The sequence below is a fragment of the Cucurbita pepo genome, chromosome LG03 (assembly GCF_002806865.2).
Source record: "Cucurbita pepo subsp. pepo cultivar mu-cu-16 chromosome LG03, ASM280686v2, whole genome shotgun sequence".
In the NCBI taxonomy this organism is placed as follows: Eukaryota; Viridiplantae; Streptophyta; class Magnoliopsida; order Cucurbitales; family Cucurbitaceae; genus Cucurbita; species Cucurbita pepo.
The window spans coordinates 10504897-10531280 of NC_036640.1; the positions used below are offsets into that span (position 1 = coordinate 10504897).

At 36.8% G+C, this 26384-nt stretch overlaps 6 protein-coding genes across 10 annotated transcripts; 3 read left to right on the forward strand and 3 right to left on the reverse strand.

The window, feature by feature from the left end:
- Positions 1-1096: 1096 nt before the first annotated feature.
- LOC111791101 (protein RALF-like 32) lies at positions 1097-1783 on the forward strand. Its single transcript, XM_023672305.1, has one exon. The coding sequence runs from the start codon at positions 1242-1244 to the stop codon at positions 1575-1577; it is 336 nt and encodes a 111-aa protein (XP_023528073.1). The 5' UTR covers positions 1097-1241; the 3' UTR covers positions 1578-1783.
- A 681-nt stretch (positions 1784-2464) lies between these two features.
- LOC111791663 (histidine protein methyltransferase 1 homolog) lies at positions 2465-7153 on the reverse strand. 3 transcript variants are annotated; one of them, XR_002814671.1, is made up of 11 exons: positions 7046-7153; positions 6796-6936; positions 6560-6622; positions 5739-5805; positions 5508-5608; positions 4827-4871; positions 4417-4722; positions 4168-4270; positions 3391-3473; positions 3029-3176; positions 2465-2863 (listed from the first exon to the last, which is right to left on the reverse strand). XR_002814671.1 is itself a non-coding variant. In XM_023673099.1 (10 exons), exons 1-9 carry the CDS (start codon positions 7061-7063, stop codon positions 3391-3393), a joined length of 927 nt encoding a protein of 308 aa, XP_023528867.1. In that variant the 5' UTR covers positions 7064-7153; the 3' UTR covers positions 2465-2863. The 3 variants fall into 3 exon arrangements, 2 of the variants coding, with proteins under 2 accessions (XP_023528867.1, XP_023528866.1); XM_023673099.1 differs by lacking the exon at positions 3029-3176; XM_023673098.1 differs by lacking the exon at positions 2465-2863 and having other exon boundaries at positions 2865-3176.
- Positions 7154-8239: 1086 nt separating this feature from the next.
- On the reverse strand, positions 8240-9346 carry LOC111791294 (auxin-responsive protein SAUR36-like). Its single transcript, XM_023672579.1, has one exon. It carries the CDS (start codon positions 8864-8866, stop codon positions 8360-8362), a length of 507 nt encoding a protein of 168 aa, XP_023528347.1. The 5' UTR covers positions 8867-9346; the 3' UTR covers positions 8240-8359.
- Positions 9347-11820: 2474 nt separating this feature from the next.
- LOC111791195 lies at positions 11821-14469 on the forward strand. 2 transcript variants are annotated; one of them, XM_023672446.1, is made up of 5 exons: positions 11821-12062; positions 12192-12258; positions 13971-14048; positions 14133-14208; positions 14289-14469. In XM_023672446.1, the coding sequence occupies exons 1-4, from the start codon at positions 11901-11903 to the stop codon at positions 14201-14203; spliced, it is 378 nt and encodes a 125-aa protein (XP_023528214.1). In that variant the 5' UTR covers positions 11821-11900; the 3' UTR covers positions 14204-14208; positions 14289-14469. The 2 variants fall into 2 exon arrangements, with proteins under 2 accessions (XP_023528214.1, XP_023528213.1); XM_023672445.1 differs by having other exon boundaries at positions 11822-12062; positions 14133-14469.
- A 256-nt stretch (positions 14470-14725) lies between these two features.
- Positions 14726-18092, reverse strand: LOC111791194 (50S ribosomal protein L18, chloroplastic-like). The gene is made up of 3 exons (XM_023672444.1): positions 17770-18092; positions 15924-16085; positions 14726-15074 (listed from the first exon to the last, which is right to left on the reverse strand). Exons 1-3 carry the CDS (start codon positions 17968-17970, stop codon positions 14925-14927), a joined length of 513 nt encoding a protein of 170 aa, XP_023528212.1. The 5' UTR covers positions 17971-18092; the 3' UTR covers positions 14726-14924.
- An 818-nt stretch (positions 18093-18910) lies between these two features.
- LOC111791068 (DEAD-box ATP-dependent RNA helicase 50) lies at positions 18911-25422 on the forward strand. 2 transcript variants are annotated; one of them, XM_023672257.1, is made up of 8 exons: positions 18911-19415; positions 19756-20276; positions 21696-21890; positions 22284-22471; positions 23035-23248; positions 23845-23976; positions 24554-24729; positions 24915-25422. In XM_023672257.1, exons 1-8 carry the CDS (start codon positions 19130-19132, stop codon positions 25150-25152), a joined length of 1950 nt encoding a protein of 649 aa, XP_023528025.1. In that variant the 5' UTR covers positions 18911-19129; the 3' UTR covers positions 25153-25422. The 2 variants fall into 2 exon arrangements, with proteins under 2 accessions (XP_023528025.1, XP_023528026.1); XM_023672258.1 differs by having other exon boundaries at positions 19771-20276.
- The last annotated feature ends 962 nt before the right edge of the window (positions 25423-26384 follow it).

Below are 26384 nucleotides of genomic sequence, written 5' to 3' on the forward strand. Positions count from 1 at the left end.
CGATATAAACTTCAAAACACGTTTCTATCAATTAAGTTGAAAACATTTACGTAACTCATTTTTTATTCATTTCCTTCCACGATCTTCTATGAAGGTTAATTGCTACTCCTCGACTAAGGAAACTTATATGACCTGAGAATCCAACCAATCCAGACAGTCTAACTCAAACTGTAACGATCCAGGCCCACCGCTAATAGATATTGTTCTCGTTGGGCTTTCCCTTTCGAGCTTTCCCCCAAGGCTTTAAAATGCATATGCTAGGGGAAGATTTCCACATCCTTATAAATGGTGTTCTCCTACCCAACCAATGTGGGAGGTCACAATCCACCCCCCTTCGGGGCCCAGCGTCCTAACTGGCACACCGCCTCGTGTTTACCTCCCTTCGGGGAACAGTGAGAAGGCTGACACATAGACACCTCCCTTCGGGGAACAGCGAGAAGGCTGACACATCATCCAATGTCTGGCTCTGATACCATTTGTAACGACCCAGACTCACTACTGGTAGATATTATCCTCTTTGAGCTTTCCCTTCCGGGCTTCCCCTCAAGGCTTTAAAACAATTCTGGGAAGGTTTCCACACCCTTATAAATGGTGATTTGTTCTCCTCCCCAACCACTGTGGGACATCACACAAACCATAAATGTTAGGCTGGGTTAATTTCAGATTAGGTCAAATTTTTGAAAAATCGAAAAAATTCAAGGTCTGTTTGCAAGTTGACATTTTTTTTTTTTTTTTGTCAGGTCAACCCGACCAACCCAACCCAATCTTACCTTACTTTTGAAATTATTATGAAGATCAAGAATATTTGAAGATTAATGTTAATGATGCGTTATAACTTATGAATGTTTTAGTGATTAATGTAACAACCCGACAATCCAACCTAAACTTCGAGTTGAATTGTGAACTCTGTTCGAATTGTTCGGGTCACCAACCCCACTAACTCAAAACTCAAAATTTCGAAAAGATTTGAAATAATATATCGGTAACGACTCACCTACTCCCTCATTTTAAATGTTTCCCAAAAAAAATTTAAAAAAAATACTCAAAAGCAATTGGTTATGATTTTTTTTATGAAGTATGGACCCTTTAATTCCCACTAATGCTTCTTCCACTAATGCATTTTTTTCTTCTATTCTTTTTCCCTCCATCACAAAAATTTATAGCAAAAAGAATTATTGTAAGGAATAATATCTATAAAGGAACCAAAGCCAAAAAAGAGTTCATCAAACTCATAGCAACAAATGACAACAAGAATCTCAAAATCTTGCTTTCTTCTCTTTCTCCTCCTCGTTCAAGATCTTTGTCTCGTTCGAGCTTCGTCGAAGCACTCTTGCAATGGCTCCATAGCTGAGTGTGGTGGTGAAGAAGAGACGTTGATGGAGTCGGAGATAAGTCGAAGGTTTCTCGAACAGCAAAAGAAATACATCTCCATTGGAGCTTTGAAGAAGGATCACCCAGCTTGTGATGGTGGTGGCGGTGGTCAACCTTACACTAGAAGTGGAAGCTGCGCTCCACCGCCAGCTAATCCTTACAATCGAGGCTGCTCTAAGATATATCGTTGTAGGTCTGACGATTGATGGTTCGATTGTTTTCCCTCCTCTTTATCTTCTTGTGTTGTTGTTGGTTGATTAAGGGATTTGATTATGAATGAATGGGATTTCCTTTTTGTTTTAGCACATGAGATGAGAAATGTAAGACATGTTTGGTTGGATATCATGTTGTCCAGGATGTAAAGTGACCCAACATCTTACCTTATCTTATCGGAACTTGTTGGGATTTTTCACTTTTTAATGTACTTTTTCATTTAAAAAAAACAAATGTTTCTTCTTTTTTTTTTTAAAGTAAAAAAAATATATATATATGGCTACACATGATTTATCCTTATACACATGATTTATCCTTATTTACCTGCATGATCAAGTTACTTTATTCGTACAACTATACATCAAACCGAGAAAAATGTTTATCAGATACTAAAACCTGTCTAGTTTTGTTATTTATATATTTTTATTTAACTCAGGTCAATCCGAAGGTTTTGCCCCCACAAACCCAAAACCAAACTGAGTAAATTCGGGCTCAGAAAAATGAACCCAACTCTATCCAGAATGCTAATTCAACCCAACCCAACTCTTATAGTTCGGGTTATTTATATATTTTTATTTGGCTCAGTCAATCTGAAGGTTTTACCCCCACGAACTCGAAACCAAACTGATTCAGTTCGGTTTCAGAAAAATGAACCCAACACTACCCAAAATGCTAATTCAACCCAACCCAACTCTTATAGTTCGGGTTGGGTTAGTCCGACTTGTTCGGTTGAATGTACACCCCTACTGAAAATAAGAAAAGATACGAGAGAACACCTCTTATATAGTTCATTTTTTTCAACTTACATTCACATTGTTCTAAGAAAATCCGTCATTTCAAGAAAACTATCTAAAACTTTTCGATATAATGTCCTTCGATCTCTATTGATCCTATTGAACTTTTCATATCATAATTAATATAGTTATCACCAACGATGATACAAAAGCTAGAAGTTCAAAGTCCGTTCAATGTCCGATCTCACAAGTTTGTGTCATTTTACTCTCTTCAACTTTTTTTTTTTTTTTTCTTTTCAAGTTCAAACATGTGATAGGAATTCAAACCTCTAATCATGTTCTAACAAAACGTCGAATCAAACGTCGAATCATGGATGATCCCTTAAATTCCAATTGAGCATAGCTTAAGTAGGCACTCCCTCGGTTCCAATTCTATGTGCTCAGCTGCTTTGCGTGTTGATGGGCTATAATAAGCTGACTTTGAGGCCAATAATATTTCATAGCTTAAACGCATACCTATTGATGATCTTCTTTGACCATGTCAACTGCAAAATTCATACATAAATATTTTCATCAGATACAAGGAATGCTCATGAAGTATTGTGAGTACCTAAGGATCCATTTAGTTCTTTTCCAGGATTTTGCTAAGACATATCCATCCACTCATCACAGTTAGAGCATGTAATATTCTTGAAGAAACTATGACATACTTTCCAACAAAGGGAGCACACAAGACAGTGTTCAACTTCCCAAAAAAGATTTGATCCATAATTTTCAGATACGAACTCGACAAAGGAGAGAAATATAGAACGCTTTCGTTCCAGTGATCATTGCATAAACCATCCCTAATGCTTCCTTCTGCAAGGATTATAATTGGGTTATATTAATTTGATTTATTTTTGCCTAAAAAAGAGAGAACAAAATTGAAGATATTTGATCATTTGAGAAGTTTTGTAGAAGAAAGGTTGTTTGTGGCAAGGTGAAATCCCAAAACATGAACAAGAATTACTTTCATGCAGGCATGTACCAGTAACGAAAGAAAACTTTTCAGTGAAAGATTAGGATTTCTAACCTATTTCAATGAGATCTTCCACACTTCTCTAACGTTAGACGAACCATCAGCAACTTCTGCAATCAGTTTGGAAACCATTTCACCTGTAAGGGCACATAAGATAAACAGTCAATTAAACAAATAATTCCCTTCAAGAAGTGGTTGAATCATAAACCCATCTGAAATTAATGGAAACTTTGTAGGGAAACAAACATATAATTTTAGTTCTCAAACTATATAATCACAGAATAAGTCAGATAGTGATTCCTCTTAAATCTCGTATCTTCTTAAACGTGGAAACACATTCAAACCCTTTTTGAACTCTAGTTGGGTGCAATTCAAATCCTCTTCTTGTAATTCATTGGGTAGGGTCTTGTAACGTCCAAGCCTACCGCTAGCTGATATTGCTAGATTTGGCGTGTTACGTATCGCCGTCAACCTCACGGATTTTAAAATGCGTCTGTTAGGGAGAGGTTTCCACACCCTTATATAGAATGCTTTATTCCCCTCTCCAACCTATGTGGGGTTGTCTCACACGTCTTAAAAAAGTTAAAATTAGAAAGAAAAAAGAATTAAAAAAAAGGAATCATTCGTCTTAAATCAGCCAATGACCCACAAGAAATTCATCACTCATGATATTTTAGGCTAGCAATGTGTATAACGAATTCATAGAAGAGTCTCCAATGGAAGACCCCACAAGAATATCAAATTCATTTTAACTTAGTTCTCATTCGTCCAATCAGGAAGAAGTATAATGTTTAAGCATAATTTTATCGAAATTGTATACGACCAGCTTACCTTCTTTTTCTAACACAGAGAGAAAGCGTCGGGTTCCTCCTCCTACTCCAAAGTAATGCTTCTTTCCAGCCATGTATACAACTCCATGAGGACGGCTCAAACACTATTTAAAGTGTTGAAAACTACATTAGATAATGATGCAGGGTAATAATGGAAATAAAACATTACATCAAAAATTATAATAAATAAAAAAGATTGCGTTAAAGTTATAATGATACAAAAGTAGATAAACATCTGTATAAGTTCTACCTGTGTGATAAGTTTATAGAGAGTTTTAAGTGTAGAAAGAGAATAAACGGTCTCCGCCATTAAAACAATGTCATAGCCATTGAAATTTTCACTTAGCTTCTCCTTGTCGTCGGACGCAAACGGCAGAATTTTATGCATTTCACTCCAATCACCAGCGAAGTAACGAGCTGCTGATCCAGCATCGGATTCTGTTGGATTTGTTGGCAAAGCTTCAGCCTTTTTTGTAAGGTTTGCAGTGACATTTGGAATGGTAAGGCATCTCAGGACTTCGGCATTGAAATCCTGGAAATGTACTGCAGCTGCATCCTAACGAGCAAGGAAGGGTAGTGTTAAGGAATGTAAAGAACCATAGAGATTTTCCGGCATTTAATCTACAAATTTAATGAAACAAAACAGAAGAATAAATTTACCTCCAGACATGCATAAATACCAGGAAGACCATGGCCACATCCAAGCTGAAAGCATAGAGACAAAGTCAATGAGGAAGAGAACGTTGCATATTGGACAGACTGCAACGCCGTATGGGCATCTAAAGGTCCTTACCAACAAACATCAAGAAAAGAAAACAATCCCATACTCAAAAACTAGGAAAATTAAACGCATATAAAATAGTCCAGGTCCTTGTGTGTGAATTTGATTAAAATTTCGATTTGATAAAGGAAAAAGAAATGCATATAAGAAGATCAAAATAAGAACTAGAACGTGGGAACACTGTTCTAATATAGAAATATTTCATCAGCAATTTTTTATGAAGATTTGACGGATTGCATAAAAAACTGGGTGTCAAACATGAACTTAAACTTCATTGTAGAAAATGATCAAGATGATTACTCGCTTGAATATGAAACTTTTCATAATCATCAACTGAAGTTCAATTAATAGCAAGTCGCAACACGGTAAATAAATATTGTTATAGATTGATGCTAAACTTTTTCAATGTTATCTCTTTTAATGAATAGATCCAATCGCAACTTTGAATATGGAATTCTATAAGCAGCCTATCCACATTCTAACAACATTTTTTAGTATGCAGATGGGTTCGCCTACAATCTCCATACAGTATATAATCACCTGAATATCAAGATGCCCACCTCTAAAACTCGCTTCCCAGCAAATGACAAATGCCCATTTTCAACCTCTCCACAGAGAGCTTTGACAAGATCCAATGCGCCTTCCCATAATTTAAGCCCCCCTACAACCACAAAATACATGCATATTCATGCATGTTGCCATAATCCAGATACATAATTTTCCAACATGAAAACCAGAGATCTGAGAGAGGATAGAGGAACCAGAGAAGTACTAATTAGATACTCAATTACCTTCATATTTACCAGGAACTAAATCAGAGTTGGACAGGGAGAAAACCTCCTGCGTGCTGACCCGTCCCTATAAAAGTTAAGAATTAACAGCACTAAGAACACTTCTGTACTTTGAACAGAAATTTGTAGATAACAAAGCTAGAAAAATCAGAGAAAACAACTCGCAACTTTCTTTCCAAGTTAAATGGCCACATTGTTACGTGTACGATCTCCCTTTTGGGTCAAAACTCAAAATTTTCATTTCCTATTTTTAAAAACTAGACAACTTCTGTTCTTCAACTCCTTTGAAAACACANAAAAAAGAAAAAAAAAAAAAAAAAAAACGAAAAAAAATAAAATAACCACTTTAAATTTTGGCTCAGAATTTGAAATTGTTCATGGTTATAAAGAATGAGTAACAAAACAAAGAAACACATCATATGAATTAGAGTTCGAAAACAGAGACATTATTTAACCAGGTTTCGAGGCATCTTTACATATTACTTCCACCTCTCTGATTCTACTGCAAAAAAAAAACAAACAAATAATGTCTCATTTCATAATTATTTGGTTTTTGGATTTTTATTTTTGAAAATTAAGCCTATAAACACTACTTTGGTCTTTTGGTCTATTGGTTACTATGCTTTGTTGTCTACATTTTAAGAATGTTTTCAAAATTCAAGCTAAAAAATACTAAAAAGAGTAGTTTTGAAAAAAAAAAATGTTTTTGTTTTTAGATTTCATTGAGTTTTTGCACAGAAAATATGAGAAAACAAGCACAATTTCCAAAAACTAAAAACTAAATGGTTATCAAAAGGACCGAAATAAGCAATAATCTTTACCTTAAACATGGTAATTTCACCCACTGTTACTGGCTCCACATTGAACTTGACAGAAGAACAAACCTACAACATAAATCATTCGAACACTGAAATTTCAGCAAGATTACACCCCTGCACAAACCGTAATCATAGCCAAGTCCAAATTCTCTATCGAAATAGCAAGTAACCGAACGGAATAGTTGAATATTCAAACTGAAAAGTAAACAAAAGGAAAACAAAGATGCACGAAATAATACCTCAGAAGAAAGAACTTCGAGGCAAGGAGGTGGAGGTGGAAGTGGAGGTTGTTGAGAGTCGAGGAAACCCAGGGATAAACCCGGATTGGGCTTATCGTCTTCCGCTGATCCAAACAACCGAAAGTTTTCGAAAGCCGGACTCTAGAGTTCCGTAAACGGTGAGGAAAATACAAAAGAAAAATATTGAAATCATCAAAGGTCTAAAGAAGTGAGATCGATTGAGAGGAACACAAGTCTTCTTGTAGCTTACCGAAGAGTTCGCCGCCATTACTGGTTGCTCCCTGGAGAGCTTCGCGGCGGAACAGAGCTTTCAAGAGAGTTTCAAGCCCCTAAGGTTTTTCTTCGTAAAATTTTTTGAAGAAAATAAAGGCACTTGAAAATAAATAAAAATTATGTTATTTATTTCAAAAATTATTTGATATTTTGCAATATTGAAAATTTACTATTAACATATTCATTTTCACCCATTATTTCTTAGAAGAACGATGAAAATATTTTCTAAACGGGACCTAATGAATTAAAGTGGACAATATCTATTAGCAGTGTGTTTTAACGATTACAAATAGTATTAGAGCTAGACAATGACTCCCAAACCGAATATTTTCTAAACTGTACGTAATGGGCCAAAGTGGACAATATCTACTAGCGGTGGTATTAGAGCCAGACGATGACCCCAAACGGAATATTTTCTAAACTGTACGTAATAGGGCAAAGTGGACAATATCTACTAGCGGGGTTTTAACCATTATAAATAGTATTAGAGTCAGACAATGACCCCAAACAGCATATTTTCTAAACTGTACGTAATGGGCAAAAGTAGACAATATTCATTAGCGGTGGGTTTTAATTATTGCAAATAGTATTAGAGCCCGACAATGACCCCAAGCGGAATATTTTCTAAACTATACTTAATGGGCCAAAATGGACAACATCTACTAGCAGTGGATTTTAACTGTTACAAATAGTATTAGAGCGTTACAAATAGTATTAGAGCAGACAATGACCCCCAAACGGAATATTTTCTAAACTGTACGTAACGGGCCATAGTGGACAATATCTACTAGATGTGGGTTTTAACTGTTACAAATAATATTAGAGCCACCAACAATGACCCCAAACGGAATATTCTCTAACTGTATGTAACGGGCTAAAATGAACAATATCCACCGGGTTTTAACTGTTACAAATGGTATTAGAGCCCAACAATGACCCCAAACGAAATGCATTGTGAGATCTCGTGTGACTTGGAGAGGGAAACGAAACATAACCAAATGGTTGTTCTAATTATAATATATATATATATATATATAACTCAAATGAGTGAATATTTATATTTTCAATTTTTTTTTTTTTTTTTATAAATAAATTTGTCATTATAATTTTATTCTATTTAAGAAAAAATATAAATATACAATTTTTATCACTAAATCGTAAAAAAAAAAAATATATGTTGCCTAAAAATGTAATTTACCAAAGAAAAAAAATTATCTAATAAATGAGGCGAAGTCTTTAACTGTCACTATCCTCTGGAATTTGGAATCATCGGCGTCATCGGAAAATCAAATTAACGTCCGTAACAACCGAGCTTCTTCCATGGCGGTCTCCGGCGAGGGGAACAGGACTTAATTCTTGATTGAACGTTCTCGAACTCGGAGTACGGACAAGGAATTGTGATTCCACCTTGATGTTGAAATCCGTACTCCTTCTCTGCCTCTTTCAGAAGCTGTTCGAACAGAGGATGGCTGAAGTAGATCACCGGCACCAGAACTCGGTGAAACTCGCCGTCGTTCTGGCCGACGTAGACGGCCAAGTGACCTTTCGGAACCACTGTGGATTTCTCTTCCGTGTCGCGATCTAACGGTACGTAACTCAATCTCTTTCTACTCGAACAGATCGATTTCGCTCCGTCCGTCAATCGCCTTCCCCAACTTAACAGCCTGGCGATCGGCTTGGATGAACGTCCGGAGGATAACGAGGAGTATCCAGATCGCCTCCGCCGTCGTATCTGGAGAATCCAATTCGAGATCCGCCGGATGTGTTTGCCGAGTTTCAATCCTCTGATTCGTCTCATCGCGGCGATAAAAACGAGGAAAAACCGAAGAGCAGAAAGAGGAAAATCAAGAACATCAAAACGATTGAGAAAACGGCCAAGGATCGGCGGTGGACATGGAGAGGCAGATTTCAGAAATCGAAGTCGGAATGTTCGACATGTTCGTCCAAATTCCAGAAGAAACGATTCATCGGAAAATCACAGAGATACAAATCCAATCAAGAGAAAACCAGGTACGATTGATGAACAACAAGAACACATAGATAGATAATTACATTCAATCAAAAAACGAAATCAAATACGATTAATTGATGAACAAAAAGTAACAGAGTTAAGAACTGAAATGAAATTTAGAAATCGATTTACATGAGGTCAAGAGAGGAAGGTGGAGGACGCGGAAGGGATTTGAATTTCAGCAACAGGCCATTAGAGCTCAAAGAAGGAATAGTCTTAAAAGGATGGAGAGTTGGGCTAAACTTTTAAAACACCTTGAGGTTGATGGCAATATATAATGGGCTAAAGCTCACATATCTATTAGCGGTGGGCTTAAGCTCTTACAAATGTTATAAGAGCCCAACATTGAGCGGTGTGCCAGCGAGACATTCCTTATAAAGAGTGTGGAAATCTTTCCCTAGTAGACATAACAGATAAGCTAGGGTTGTTACATATATAGACACCGAACGTGCCAACAAGGCAATCAAGGGTGTGGAAACCTCTCCCTAGCAGATATAATGGCCCAAAACGGACAATGTCGGCTAGTAGTGGACTTATGGACTTAGGCCGTTACATATATAGACATCAGGCAGTGTGTCAGCGAGGCATTTAAGGGTGTGGAAAGTGTGTCAGCGAGGCATTTAAGGGTGTGGAAACCTCCCCTAACAGACCTAACAAATCAAGGCAGTCAATATCAGCTAGTTACATATATAATGATTTTAGGTCGATATCAAACACCCTCTAATTTTATTTTCATAGATTTTCTAATGGAGGGAACTTGGCGTTTTGGAAGACAAATGGACGCCCACTTGGTTCCGAAGCTCTTTAATTTTAGCTTTGTTGACTACAACTCGATAGGACTAGATGGCTTTAGGGTTCATCTTGTCGGTTATTACTCATTTAAGCTAGATGACTTCTAGTCTCACTAGAGTCCGCTACAACTACTCGACTTATTTTTTGTCTCACCTCAGTCTAATTTACCAGGTGTACTATAACTATTTATGTCGGTAATGTTCAAATAACGAGCTATTAAAAACTCGTTAAAGTGAAATAAATAATATGTTGTTAAAAATGAGTTGAAATAAATAAAATAATTGTTTTAAAATACATTATAAAAAATATAAAATAAAAGTATGATAAGTTTGGCATATCTGATAAGGTTTCGATTTTAGAATCAGATTAAAAAAATAATAATAATAAAATAAAAGTCAAAGTCAAAAGTCAAAAGTGTAGTTTGACTATTTCAACCCAGTTGATTGTTTCCATAAAATTGCATGGTTTAATGGGACACGTAAGCACTCCTTCGAATTATTAATTATATTTCATTTAAGAGAATATTTTTATTTTTAGATATTTTCATTTTGCAATAATTTGAAGAATTTCCTTTTTTTAGACAAATAATAATAATAATAATAAATAATTAATTAATTAAAAAAAGTGTTTTGGAATATATTGAAGGGGTTAGCTCATAATATTTCGATGTTTAAGTTAGTGGTGGACGGGAATTTTGATAGTCGTATACTTGATTACAATATATCCGACTCCTCCTAGGACGAAGATTTTGATTTTTATTGATGAAAGGTAGCAGATATGAAAGCAATTCTCGGTTATTTAAAAAATAAAAACATGCAATTCACAACAATCACGGCAAGATCTGCGTAAAGGATCTCAACATAGATGAAAACGAGAAAGTAGAAAGAGATTAAAATTACCGAGATCCATATGCAAAATAGTAGAGAGATATATGTTAGATCCTAGAGTTCTATATAATCCCCGAGGATCAACGTGGCGGTTTTCTTCTCAGGACAACACCACTATGTGATAAGTCGAGCCCATAATCAAGACCACATAATTACCGTGTCACTTGAGTAGATTAGCTGACGATTTACACAACCTAGGTTGGATAAAACCCACCTCGACCATGACCTAGTTGGCCCTAATCAAGGCACACCCACGAGCTTTCAGCTTGTGGCTTGTCATACCCAAGACCTATTTGGGTCTCGTGTTAGGTTTTGATGATCGAACTTTAGTTTAATTCATCTTGAACCCAGATTGGTTGCCTTCGCACTGGCCTTTTTTGTTTCCTGGACTGGAATTCACTCGTAACAATATTCAACACAAAATTAAAAGTTTATAGACCTATTAAACATTAAAGGACAAACCTCGTGATATAACTTAACTATAAACTAACTTCAACGCTTACAAGTTGAGAATCAACGACACTACTTATTTTGAAAAGTCAAACTCGAACAGCAAGAAGTGTGAGACTCCACATGGGCTGGAGAGAGGAACGAAGCATTTCTTGTAAGGGTGTGGAAACCTCTCCTTAATAGACGCGTTTTAAAACCGTGAGACTGACGACAGTACGTAACGGGTCAAAGCGAACAATATCAGCTAGCGGTGGACTTGAACGATTACAAAAGGAATATTGCTTGACCTATCATATCGGGAATTTATGTTCTAGAAATAGGTCGAAGTAACAACCTTTGAAATTTTTGGCCATTCAACATAAAATTTAAATGTCTTTATTAAAATTAAAATGGAATTATATTATTAGGAAAATAGTTAGAGGTCATAATAATACGTTACCATTTTTCTTTTTTTTCAAAGTATTTTAATTAAATAATTAATGAAAATTTTAAGTTTAAAATATTTTAAAAATATTATTAAAAATTTAATAATATTTTTTTAAAAATTTTTAAAGTTTATTTTTATTAATTTAATATTTAATAAATGAATAGAAAACCCTAATTACGTCTGTGAAATCTGTCGACTTCCATGGAGGGATAAATACCTGAAATTTAGGGTTTTATTGGTGAAACGAATCCGGAGGTTGAAGACAATGGCGAAGTTCAATGTAGTTCAGAAGCAGAGACGAGCTCATATAGCTCAGAGTAAGAGGGCTGCCCATGGTGATCCCTTAACGAAGAAGCTGAAGATCAAGCAACAACCTACTTATGTATCCAGCAAGCGTAAGCGCAAGTTGATGCAGAAGAAACGCCGAGTATGGTTTCTATAAGCTTTGCGCTTGTTTCTGCGTGTGAATTTCTGCTAATATTGCAATTAAAAGCATCTGTGTTGCGGATTGATTTTTTTTTTTTTTTTTTTTTCCTTCGCTTCGTACTAATTACAGGAAGAGAAGGAAGCTTTACGGATGGGTCTGACGAACATGGAAGATGTTGAAATGGCTGTTGCTGAAGGTAATGATTTCATACGCTTATTGGTAAAATGAGGATTATCGGGATGCTTTTGCTAATTTCACATGTGAACTGTTCCTTCAATTGTCAATTTCCTGTGGGGTTTTCCTTCCAATGCAACTTGTTGAAGGAGCTGTAGGAGACCTTTGTTGAATATCTTAAGTTCATTTTCCCCTTGAAGTCACTTTAGGAATTCGGTTGGTTTTAAGCGTCGGCCTGGTCCAATAATTTTACGAATGACCAAATGAACAGAGTAAATTTTGGTTAGATTACTGTCCTCAAATTGCTAGAATCATCTAAACATAGATATTCTACACATGTTGTAAGAAGTGATGTTTGAATTTTGTGAGTTTAAAAGTGGGAATCACTTGATAAATAAACTTGGACCATCTGTTTTAGAGTGATTCTGAAATCATTGAAATCACTATTATCCTGCTCAAAATCACTCTAATCATGCTTTGAATCATAGAAAATCAATTTAATGTTTAATTTTACACTTTTAAACCTGATTTTCGTACCATTAAAATTAATCGAATGATCAAAAACATGTTTTAGAGTGATTTTGAACATAAAAAAGTGATCTTAACCATTTCAAAATTACTCACAAATATGCCATCAAAGTCCCTATGACTTGTAGCTACCTTGGCTTTTTTTCTTGCTTGCTTCCTCAATCAATGAAACTTGTTAAGTAAAGGAGCAGCTGTCAAGTTGGGAAGATACACTTCCAATTGCTTTGTGTCAAAGGGAAAAGGATTGGTTTTGTGGTACCTTGATCTTTCAATCTAAGCCAAGTTGGTGATAGGGTTGTGTTGAAGAAGGCAAATATATTTTACTAGGCACTGCTTTTGGAAAAATATACATACATACATACATATATATGTATATATAATAGGAGGGAACCCAAGCACCAAGCCACGAAAGATTGCTTAGAACTCTTCCAATTGGCACATGGATCATTTAAACTATAGTTGCTGAATGGGATATATAGTTTACACGCAATAGCCACAAAAGACAAGTTATCAAAACAATATCAAAATTCTTCTCGATGTTGTTTATGTTCTGTTATCTGTTTCCCAAGATTCCAAAAGAAATCTCAACTACTTGAGGCCATAGAAAGAATATTTTTCCTTGGTGAACGGTTGATCTGTCATGAAAAAAATGTAAAAGGGCCTTTTTATTAGATGGGATAGCCATGAGAAATAGGGAATCTTCTTTCCCATTTTGCAGTTTGCTTGTGATCTTTTACCATGCTTGATTTACTTACAGGACGTTCCTTCACTTCTCATACTGAAATTTAGAACTAATAATTGGAAGGTGATCTATAGTGCAACGTTTTGTTGAGCTAGTAGTCCTTGCGGTCTCTGTATGTGTGTGCACGTGTTTGTTCATCGGATCGCTTCACATTTTGGACCACTTTTGGCATATTTCCCACATGCTACAAAATGCTTGTGGTTCTTGTAAAACTGGTTGGGTATCATTTGTCTGATTTATAATATGCACAATGTTGGTTGGATTCCGATGAACAGGGGATGAATGTATCAGAATTGACAATTGGGTATTTTTATATTTTGTGCAAACATATATCTCAAAGTACTCCGGCCCCCACATTCTTTCTTTACCCACTCTCAATTTGGTACAACTTGATTGAACTAGTCTTCACTTTTTGTGCTCGATTTATTCGCTTCGAATGAGAATTTTTGGTTGCTATGATGCAGAACTTAAAAACACCAACGGGATGTCAACCAAGTTTCGTGTGAAGAAGAGTGTCAGGCTCCGGCAATTGAAGAGCGAAGGCAAGTTTTGTCTATCTAATCTATTTCTCTTCTCTTATTTTGTACTACTTACCAATAAATCTACCAAATATTTGGAATGTATAGGCAAGAAGAATAAAGGGAAAGGTTCTTCCAGTTCAGGCTCTACAGCATCAGGCGATGCTATGATAGAGTAAATTAGGTGACAAAAGAAAGCTTCACTTCTATTGTAATATCATATTTGGCTCATATTAATGGCTACCATGCTGCAATTTTCCGTAGCTTTGCAGGCAAAGGTTCTAACCGAAAGTTAAGATCTTGACTGAATCCTAAAAGTATAAGGATGTAGATTGCACTGAAAAAGAAACAACCAGATGCTAAATGTTTCCAAATATTGTTTGATTCTATGAATGTTTGATTGATTTTTTTACCATGTATATGTAACATCCCATTAAAACGTGCCTCGTGCCTGCTAGAGAGAGACTTCCACTCTTTATAAAGAATGTTCCGTTCTCCTCTTCAATTGATGTGAGATCTCACAATTCACTCCATTCGGGGTCCAGCGTCCTTGTTGTTACTCATTTCCCTCTCTAATCGATGTGGGATATCAATCAAAATTCTAATCTGCTTTAGAAAACTCAATCATTAAACTAAATGTGGTTTGCGTACTCTTTTCAGTATCAAACTATTCAACCATTAAACATGGGACAAGCTTAGAGTCGGTTTGGAATGACTTCTCGAGCTTTAATTTAATGTCCAAAGACATTGATTTGATTTCTGAAGAAGAGATGAATCAAGAAACAAATTCCTTCTTAATTTTGGGCTGAACCACTACAATTCTCATTCGAATCCACAAGGTCATCTGATGGCACTGTTACAGCAGACCAAGCAAGAAGATACAGAAAAACAGAGGGATTTTCAGAACTGAAGGCCATGTTCACGAGCTGCATCAGCAAGTGCTTCTACACGTCCATGGTATGGATATCCACCTCGGTCAAAAGCTACCTTTGAAATTCCTTTCTCCAGGCAAGATTTTGCAATCGCTTCCCCCACTTTCTTTGCCACTTCCTGTAACCATATTATCCACATATAATCATATAATATGCCTTAAATGACCGTGCGACATGTTAATTCAGTCAATATTTGTTCAAATTATAGGCCACGTTGCCATTTAATCAACCGTGTTAATGTAAGAGGATGCATAGAATGATACGAAAACTAAATTTATAATTTGTTTGATAACTCTTTAGAGCTTGAGGGCATTCATGAAGAACTTATTCAAGTAAGCTATGTACAATAACTAAAACTCAGGCATGAAGAACTTATTCAAGTAAGCTATGTACAATAACTAAAACTCAGTGCCCTGCAGAGACATTTTGTGAGATCCCATATCGGTTGGGGGAGAACGAAACATTCTTAAGTGTGTGGAAACCTCTCCCTAGTAGATGCGTTTGATAAACCTTAAGGGGAAGCCCGAAAGGAAAAGATCAAAGAGGACAATATCTGCTAGTGGTGGGCTTAGACCATTACAAATGGTATCAGAGCCAAACATTGGGCGATGTGCAAGCGGAGGAGGCTAAGCCCCAAAGGAGGTGAATTGGGGGGTTCCACATCGATTGGAGAATAGAACGAGTGCCAACGAGGACGCTGGGCCCTGAAGGGGGGTGGATTGTGAGATCCCACGTCGGTTGGGGAGGAGAATGAAACATCCTTTATAAGGGTGTGAAGGGGGGTGGATTGTGAGATCCCACATCGGTTGGGGAGGAGAACGAAACATCTCTTATAAGGATGTAGAAACCTCTTCCTAGCAAACACGTTTTAAAAACCTTGAGAGAAGCCCGCAAAGGAAATAATCGAACCCAACAAAAGATTATCGGTATATCAATCACATTTGATTCTTAGTTATAGTGAACTCACAATGGTAGGACCAGCAGTGTAGTCTAGCCCCTCGGAGATCGATTTCTGCATTGTGGAAACTGCAGCAAGCGTATGCATCTTGGAGTCATCGATAACTTGAACGTACAAATGCTTGTTCGAACGGAACACAGACAACCTTGGCCTCTCTGATGTTCCTTCAACCTGAGGCACAAGATGATTGAATGGGTAAACTATACTTTATTATCTACATGTATATCAGCAAGAATCAATTTGCTATAGTAAAGATAACAACTGTGAACCAGAGCTGAAAGGATCCAGATGTTTACAAGAATGAAAATTAAAAATGTTCGTAGATCTTTGTTTAACCGTTCTAGATGAATTTAAAAGATTTCGAGTTGAAGAGAGGTCCTATGGCATGAATTGAATGTCACCTTCCCAAGCGTCATATGCAGGTCGAGGATGCGTAGTGTTTTGTTTAGAGTTTGCCCTCGCTAAGTGTAGCCTAAGCAATCTCCCAATACAACCAGATTCAACAACTAAAGATAAAGCTAACATGCAAGAAAGCTGTGAGATTCCACGTCAGTTAGAGAGGGGAACGAAGCATCCTTTATAAGGGTGTGGAAATCTTTCCCTAGTAGATGCGTTTTAAAAACCTTGAGGGGAAGTCCGGAAGGGAAAGTCCAAAGAGGACAATATCTTCTAGCGGTGGGCTCGGGTTGTTACAAAAGCTGCAATCAAATTCCAATCCATGAGAGAGAGAAAAACGCTTCCCAACCTTGTATGTATCAATAGGAATGAGAAAAGAAAAGAGTCAATCTCACAAGCTCCCCCATTGACGATGACTGCCTCACCAATCTCTTGTTCTCCTATTCTCCTGCCTCTCATCAACGCCAATATTGCTCCTTAAATGTTCAACTAAATCCTTGATTCATAGAAAATAGTGTGAATAAACTCTATCCAGTAGCTTGATAAATCAAAGCGTCTGATATAAATTAAACCTCCTAAATCTCATCCAGTTCCTACAACGGTGGGAAGTACTAGTCCTTGCACGTGAGATCTCACATCGGTTGGAAAGGGGAAACAAAACATTCTTTATAAAGGTGTGGAAACCTCTCCCTACCAGACGCATTTTAAAACCTTGAGGGAAAGCCCGAAAGGGAAAGTCCAAAGAGGACAATATCTGCTAGCGGTGGACTTTGGCTGTTACAAATGGTATCAAAGCCAGGCACTAGACAATGTGACAGTGAGGACGTTGAGCCCCAAAGGGGGGTGGACACTGAGCGGTGTGCCAGCGAGGACACTGGGCCCTGAAGGGAGGTGGATTGTGAGATCCCATATCTGTTGGGGACGAGAACGAAACATTCTTTATAGGGGTGTGGAAACCTCCCCTAGCATATGCATTTTAAAAACTGTGAGGGGAAGCCTGAAAGGAAAATCCAAAAGAGACGGACTTACAGTATTAATCATCTGGATTCATCAGAAATCCAGGACTCATGTATTGGCCAAATGCACCTCTAAGCTAAAGTGAAACAATATCCACACGGAAGCATCAATTTCTTCTAAGAAACAAGCACACCTCTTAGCTAGTAGAACCAGAACTTCTAAACTCAAGAAACGATGAATTGATGAACTATCAAATCAATCCTTAGGAGGTTCACAATATTTATACCTAAAATGAAACAATATCCAGATAAGATAGGGTAATAAGATGAAAGCCAGATGCGTACATAGCAAGAATTATTCAAATAACCTACCAACATTTCCAGTGAAATTATTTGAGGCAGATAACAAAGTTGATCAAGAGAATCGCCCGATTAGCGCAGCCATGGACACTAATGAGAAAAGGTACTAAGTTTTAAATTGGGGAAATGAGGTGTGTGATTACCTTCTTCCTGATGCGAGAATGACGAGCTTGACGGTCCTCTCGTCTGGTGGTAGACTTGGCTTGGACAGCAAGAGAGTGTTGGCCGGAACTTGAGGTGGTTGCCGGAAAATTAAGCTGAAGACGATTGCGAAGATTCTGCGAGGAAGAACCGCCGAGAAAGGAACTGCCGAGGAACGATAAAGGAGCAGTGGCTGAAGACATTGTCGTCCTCCTTCTCTCTTCTTCCTCTTCTTCTTCTTCTTCCGACGGCTTCTGGTTCGTTTTCCTTTTCCTTCTTCAGTTGCGGTGCCTTATCCATATGTGCAGATGATTAATACCAAAATAATAATAATAAATAATAAATAAATAAGCGAAAAACATATTTACAACTTCCCCCCTCAACTTTACTTATTTTGCTGTTTAGTCCCCAACTTTATTCCGTCCCCTAAACCGGTATGTAAAATCTCACAATCCACCCATTTTGTGGGCCAACGTCCTCATTGGCACACCGTCCAGTGTCTGGCTCTGATACCATTTGTAAACGCTCAAAGCCCACCCATTTTGTGGGCCAACGTCCTCATTGGCACATCGTTCAGTGTCTGGCTCTGATACCATTTGTAAACGCTCAAGCCCATCCATTTTGTGAGCCAACGTCCTCATTGGCACACCGTTCAGTGTCTGGCTCTAATACCATTTGTAAACGCTCAAGCCCACCCATTTTGTGGGCCAACGTCCTCATTGGCACACCGCTCAGTGTCTGGCTCTGATACCATTTGTAATCGCTCAAGCCCACCGCTCATAGATATCGTTCACTTTGGCTTGTTACGTATCGCCATCAACCTCGCGGTTTTAAAACGCGTCTGTTAGGAAGAAGTTTTTAGACCCTTATAAAGAATACTTTGTTCCTCTATCCAATCGACGTGGATCTTATAATGACTATCCAATTGACGGTATAATTATATATATATATATATATATATATATATATATATATATATTATATATATATTAATTATTTATTCTCATAATTTTTTTTAATGTATTTAAAAGGCGATTTTAAAAAATATATAATATTTTAAAATTATTAAAAATATTTTTATTTTGTTAAAAAATTATTCAAAATTAATTTAGTATTCGATTATAAGAACAATGGAACTAAAAACCTGAGCTGATTGAACGTTATCCTCTTCGAACTGGCGGTGAATGAATTGTAGAAGTTGAGAGAGCATTTTGCGGTATTGAGTTTGAGATTGTTGCAGGCTCACCATTTCGATCTTCGGAGCTCCATTGTCGCTTCCAGATTTCCAATCCAGAAGCCATTTGAAGAAGACGATATATAGTGCATATATTCAATCCAGCAGCCATCCGCCGGACGCCGGCAATGGCCAGAGCTCCCATTCACACTCCGGCCAACTTTCTGACCTCTCGAAGTCTCGAACCGTGCTACTTGAGATGCTATGGCTGCCTCCGCCCGCCATTTTTGAGCCAGACGCTACGGCCAGTTCCCGCGAGCAAGGTGGTGATTGTTCGTGGTTGTGTAATCGCCGGTTACGCTCGGAAGTCGGTGGATTCTGATGGATTTGATAAGCTCACTGATGATAATGACTTCACCGTTTATTCGTCGGACGAATTGCGTTACGATGGAGATGTGACAGTTGATAATGAAGGTGCTTCTCTCTAGAATTTTTGTTAACTTATTTCTGTGCTAGACGGATAAATATGGAATTGGATGCTTATTTTATGTTTAATGGGATTTATCCTGTAATTTATCTCTATCTTGTCAACGAATTCGAGGTTCTCCCTTTATTCTTAACCCTGTTTCTGGCAAGTAATCTGATCGAAGTTCTTAAGTTAAATTGGTGATTTTCTTTCATATCTATGCTGATAAAATGTTGTTTATGGTCTGAGGAATATATTTGAGTGACATTATTACCTAACTATTTTATGCTATAGAATCTTGTTTTATCCAATTGAATTCTCAAACAGAGTTTTTATTGATAAAAACAGTTATTAAGAATTCAGGAACACCGAGAAGGATATCAATTGGAAGACTTGGAAGATTGAAATCTCAGAAAGTTAAGGCAATTGTGATGAAAGGTTCTAGGACAAAGGAAGAAGTAAAAGATGATGTTCGTGTACCGACTACTGGAAATGGTTCACTGCATATATCCGATCGTCTGCACTCTAAAGTTAAAACTCCAGGAGAAAAGAAGAAGGTAAATACCTTAAGAAATGTAGAAAGATTTTCAAGATCATCTGAACTGCAAGATAAAGATCGACATCACAGAACTGCCCCCGGTTTATCAAGATCCGAGCAATCAGTCCCGGCAGCTTCTGCCACTTACTTCAGAGGATGGGGCTCTAGAGGGCCCTACGATTCGGAGTATGAATTAACCCAACCTAAACAACAGAAGTTTTCCTCAGAGAAGGGCTTTTACAGCCGAAAGTCATTTAAAGATCTTGGGTGCACTGAATATATGATTGAATCATTGAGGAGGCAGAATTTCCTACGGCCTTCACAGATTCAGGTACATGTTGTATTACATGATAGAATTATGCTTCTGCTTACCATGAGTGAAAAGACATTTTTCTCATCAGAGAATTTAACGTAGATTTGTTATGATAGCTGCTACAATTTCATACCTCATGTTTTTCTAATTTCCATCAAAAGATGTATCACATCTTGTGGCCATCTCATTTAGTAGCAGTCGAGCCATATTCGTTTGTGATTCCTGGTACTGTGTACCCTGTCCTTGCCGTTTCTCTTTAGTCTGCCTTTTGAGGCACACTCCTTATCCAGTTAACTAGTTTAGAGCTCTTTGGCTTCTTCGAGAGTTTGTTTTGATAACAAATTTGATCTCTTGGGTTGAAGGACAAGTTTGGCTCTACTTACATTGTTGGATGCCAGACTTGCTCTTGGATGACAGTTCATTAGATATCTCAAACCCACCTTTCTTTTGTGGTTGGTCTTATTGGCATCATTGTGCACTTGTATTAAAACTTCAGTGTTTAGAAATGGTATTCTCTTCTATATCCCATCTCCTGGTATCCTATGTCATTTCGTAATTTGTGAAATGGAAGAACCACTATGGGTTGGTCTAGTGGTCAATAAAGCGATGTAGATATTGAAGAGTTTTAGGAAATGATTGCAAGCCATTATGACCACCTACCTAGGATTTAATATCGGACGAGTTACCTTGACAACCAAATATACTAGGGTCATGTGGTTGTCCTGCGATTGAGATGCGTGCAAGTTGGGACAGCNAAAAAAAAAAAAAAAAAAAAAAAAAAGGAAAGGAAGTAAAGAAAAGAAATGAAGTATTTGGACCAAAGATTGTGCATTATCTTTGGGTAGTATTTTTGTTTTATTTTTATTTTTATTCAAGTTAGTTCAGAATGCTAAATGGCACCATTTCATTGTAGGTGGATTCAATACTTATATTAACTCTTAAGAGGATGTGTACAAGTATTCTAAATCAGATTGGAGTAGATTTTGTAGGTCGATTAGTTTAAGTTTTTCATGAGAGGATATAGTGACCACTAACGTTGTTTGGGATTTAGGAGGAAGGAAAAATGCCTTAAGTTTTAAATTTTGTTTGAACTAGCATAGAACAATGCAAATTTGGAGTTTTCGGATAATTTATTGAATGGTTGATTTAATATCCAAGTTCCTCTGTTATCTTTATATTTATATTTTGGAAGACCGAAAAGTAATGGTACGGCATCTGGCGGGTGTTTAATTTCAAGTAAATAGCATTAGAGAAAACGGAATGTCGTTTCCATTCTTGGGATACTAAATTAATATGGTGATCTATGAAGATTGATTTGTTCAGTTTATAAATTTCCTATCTAGAAAAAAAGTATCTTATTTTGTTACAAAGAGTTATAAGAAAAGCAACTATCACAGTGCTTATTTGTGCTTCTATATGAATAATGAATAATGGCAGGCCAAGGCATTTGCATCAGTTATTGAAGGAAAAAGTTGTATCATTTCTGATCAAAGTGGATCTGGTAAGACATTAGCATATCTTGCACCATTAATCCAGCGTCTGAGGCAGGAAGAACTTCAAGGACTTCAAAAGTCTTCTCCACAAAGTCCCCAAATTGTTATCATTGTGCCGACTGCAGAATTGGCTTCTCAGGTGGTTTATTCTTGCAGCATTATTTGAAGTGTGAACTGCACGCTTCTTCTATTGCACATTTCCGATACCATTTTCTTTTATCTTAATGTTTTACCTCTGGTTATTTATTTCAGGAAATTCACTTTTTTATGAATGCATTTTCTGTCATGTACTCACTATCCGATTCTGTTTCTGTAGTAAAAATCTAAGTACTGGATAAATACTTTACTTACCTGTTATGAATAACTTTCTCATGTTATGGAACAACGGGTAGAAGATGATTTTGCGTTTTCTCATTGCTAGCCTCTAATATAGGCCTTAATAACCAATTCATCTTTATTAAAATCATAACAATTCTGCCAGTATTTTTCTTCATTGGGTGGGTAAAGTTTGATAACACTGTGAATTTCTCAGGTCTTAAGTAATTGCCGATCCATTTCAAAATTTGGGGTGCCATTTAGGTCAATGGTTGTGACAGGCGGTTTCCGGCAGAAAACTCAACTTGATAATCTACAAGAAGGTGTTGATGTTCTAATAGCAACTCCTGGTCGTTTGATGCTTCTAATAAATGAAGGCTTCTTGCAGTTATCAAATCTAAGATGGTAATCCTGTTCTAAGTTTTCTTTTTGTTAATTTTTGTTAACTGATAAGTCTCCCTTCACTTTAAATGGTAGGACCTAATTTATTTTGACATAGTAGGAATGTTTTCTTTAACTTGATTAAGCATTCTTTTTTCAATTCAAGATTTTGAATGTGCACATACATCAACCGTAGTATTTTTGCCAGAAATGCTGAATTACATGATTTTACGATGTATTTTGGAATCATAGTTTTTACGAGTATAGAAAAACAAAGGATACAAGTCTGGATTCTCATGAAGGTCCTTGAGTTTTTTTTATTTTTATTTTTAATCATAATATACTTTAATATGCTATTCAGACAATGACTCAGTTATTGCCTCGTAGTGGCTGATCTTTATCCATATTAAATGACCCAGTATGCTGGTGTGACTGAATATTTGTGCTCTGGACTTCGTTGAAATTATGGTTGCTTTTTCTAACTCGTACCTGCTTCCCCGAGTGCAATCATTTCATGCTTTCTGCTAGAAGAGTTATTTATATGATGTTTTACTTGTACTGATACTCAGAACAACCTTGTACTACAGTGCTGTAATGGACGAGGTAGATATCCTCTTTAATGATGAGGATTTTGAAGTTGCATTGCAGACTTTAATGAAGTCTGCACCTGTTAACGCACAATATCTATTTGTGACTGCAACTTTACCCGTTGACATATATAATACATTAGTGGAAAAGTTTCCTGATTGTGAAGTGATCATGGGACCTGGAGTTCACCGGATAAGTCCTAGTCTGGAAGAGGTTGGTCTTTAATCATTATCAGTTCATCATTTTTGTATTTTTCATGAGCGATCAGTGATTGATCGACTAAAATGCTGTTTTATTGATACTGCACATGTTAGTTGCATATAGGAAATCGGTACGTTCTTGTGTTCGTTTCAGCTCTGAATGCTCTGATTATGTGAAAATGTGGTTCTGGCTTTTCTATGGCAGCAGTCTAAATGAGTGCTGTGTGTGTGTGTGTGTGTGTGAGGAGATGATTGGTGCATTTGTCCTTATCTTGTCAGACAATGTCTCAGGTTATAGAAAGTGTGTTGTTTTCTTGTTGAACAGGAGTAAAAGATCAATGTGTTTCTTCATTTCTTAAAACTTGAGTAGTTTTAGATTATATTTGTTTGCTTCAAACCATGCAATATGTTCGGTATAATGTTCGATCCTTTCAACTTAAGGTGCCTAACCAATGTCTCTCTACTTGATGCGTCTAAGAGAGAACTCTAATCTATTTATGGATAACTCTAATTCGGCTCATTCATGTTTTTCTCGTCCAAAAAATATAGAAAATGATATTTAGCCTTTTCCTCTTAATGTAAAGTGACGAGATATTTAGCCATTTCCAGGTTCTTGTAGATTGTAGTGGTGAAGATGAGCAGAACAAGACACCGGACGCTGCTTTCTTGAATAAGAAAGACGCTCTTCTGCAGATTGCTGAAGGAACTCCAGTCTTGAAAACTATTGTTTTCTGTAACAAGGTACGTTCAATTCTGTTTTAGGGTCGGGGATGTCCTCAAGTTCCTGGATTGTGTGCATTTAATTTTCCACCATTTATTTGTGAGATCCTACATCGGTTGGAGAGGAGAATGAAACATTCTTATAGGGTGTGGAAACCTCACCCTAACATACGCGTTTTAAAATCCTTGAGGAGAACCCCAAAAGGGAAAGTCTAAAGAGGACAATATCGGTTAGCGGTTGGCTTGAGCTGTTACATTATCAGTAGTTGAAAGAGCGGTTGGCTTGAGCTGTTACATTATCAATAGTTGAAAGAGGTAGGTTAAGAAAATGTTAAAGGGACCTTCAAATAAGGTAAAGCAATTTAAAGAGTTTCCAATTTCATTAAAAGAAATTTGAAATTCAAAATAACGTTTTGATAAATAGATTATTGTAATTTGGTTGTTTGGGTTTATAGGCTTGATGCTTGGGCATCAAACTATTAGCACCAACTTCTCATCGATGGGTCCGAAAAAATAAAAAACAAACAAAAGAACGGTTGAGATTCCGAACGTTTCAAAGTTTTTACTCTTATGTTAGCCTCTTCATTGAATTGTGCAGATTGAGACATGTAGAAGAGTTGAAAATGCATTGCAACGTTTTGATAAAAAAGGTAGCCGCTTGCAAGTTTTTCCATTTCATGCTGCCCTAGCAAGAGACTCACGGCTTGCAAATATGGAGGCCTTCACCAATCCTCATTCAAACCAAGTATCCAAGTTCTTGGTTTGTACAGATAGGTACTTCTACTATTCCATAACATATTACAAAAAGGCGAAAAAATTCGTCCAATCGATACGAGCTTTCATCCGCTTAGTTGCCTTCAAATTACAAACATTTTGCATTGGAAGTTGTTTGCTTTAAGATATATGAGACATCAGAAGACTTCTATGTAGCTTAAAATGTCCTTTGAAATTATGAACAGGGCATCACGTGGAATTGATTTTCCAAATGTGGATCATGTCATACTCTTCGACTTCCCTCGTGATCCTAGCGAGTATGTTCGCCGTGTTGGAAGAACTGCTAGAGGTGCTACAGGAAAAGGAAAAGCATTCATTTTCGTGGTCGGAAAGCAGGTATCGCTTGCGCGGAGGATAATCGAAAGAAACAGGAAAGGTCATCCGTTGCATGATGTGCCATCTGCTTATGAGCTGACATACTAAATAATGGCTTGGTAGAAGAAATCTGATGCAATTACTGGAAGAGTTGCTGAATTGACAAGGTGGAAAACTGAGCTTAATGCAATGCTGTTGCCTCCCCTGCTATCATCAGATAATGAGGTTTTACTCTCTCTCTCTCTGAATGTATTAGTAAATTTCATTTATATTCCAGCTTAGTTGGATTGATTGTTCTATCCTAAACTGATATGATATGTACCGACCAATTCATTTTACTTCAATAACTTTGATAAAATGCTCCAAATGGTTCTTCCAGGAAACCTCTTTCCTCCCTAAGTGGCTATCAAAGGCTCTTAGGAGGAAGAATTTTCCATGCTTAACCTCTTGTTGATTTAAGATTTGGTTCTAAGTATGCCAGGAAATTCTCGTGTGTGAGATCCCACATTAGTTGAAGAAGGAAACGAAACGAAACATTTCTTATAAGGGTGTGGAAACCTCTTCCTAATAGACGCGTTTTAAAATTTTGAAGGGAAAATTCAAATAGGACAATATCGGCTAGCGGTAGGCTTGGACTGTTACAAATGATATCAAAGCCAGACACCGGATGATGGGCCCTCAAGGGAAGTGGATTGTGAGATCCCATATCGGTTGGAGAGGGTAGGGTGTGAAAATCTCTCTCTAGTAGACATGTTTTAAAACTTTGAGGGGGAAGCTTATGAAGGGAATGTCCAACGAGGATAATATCTACCCGCGATGGCCTTGAGCTCTTACAAATTTTTTTTTTAGCTTAACAATTAGGAAGGTGGAGATTGAGTTATCAATTTTAGGGATGGCAACCGGTGTAGATCTTTTAAGTTGTATTCGAACTAGCTTAGATATAGTTTGTTAACCATTATCTGCATATATATATATATATATATATGTCGACCAATCTAATACAAAATTGAAACTATTTGATCTAAAAATGTAATTTTAGATTAAAAAATAATAATTAATTTAAAAATATTTAGAATATTTTAAAGATTAATAGACACCAAATTGAAATTTCACTAGTACGTACAGTCAACATTTTTTTTTTTTTGCACTTCAAGCAACGTGGCCCACCTACACGATGCCACGTGGCAATAAAATAAAATTTGTTATATTTAATTATATCATTTAAAATAAATAATAAAAGAAAAGAAAAAAAAAATTATAGAATAATATTAAACTTTTTATTTTTCAAAAAAGAAGAATATATATTAAAAGGTAAAAGAAAATGCCACGTGGCCGGACTT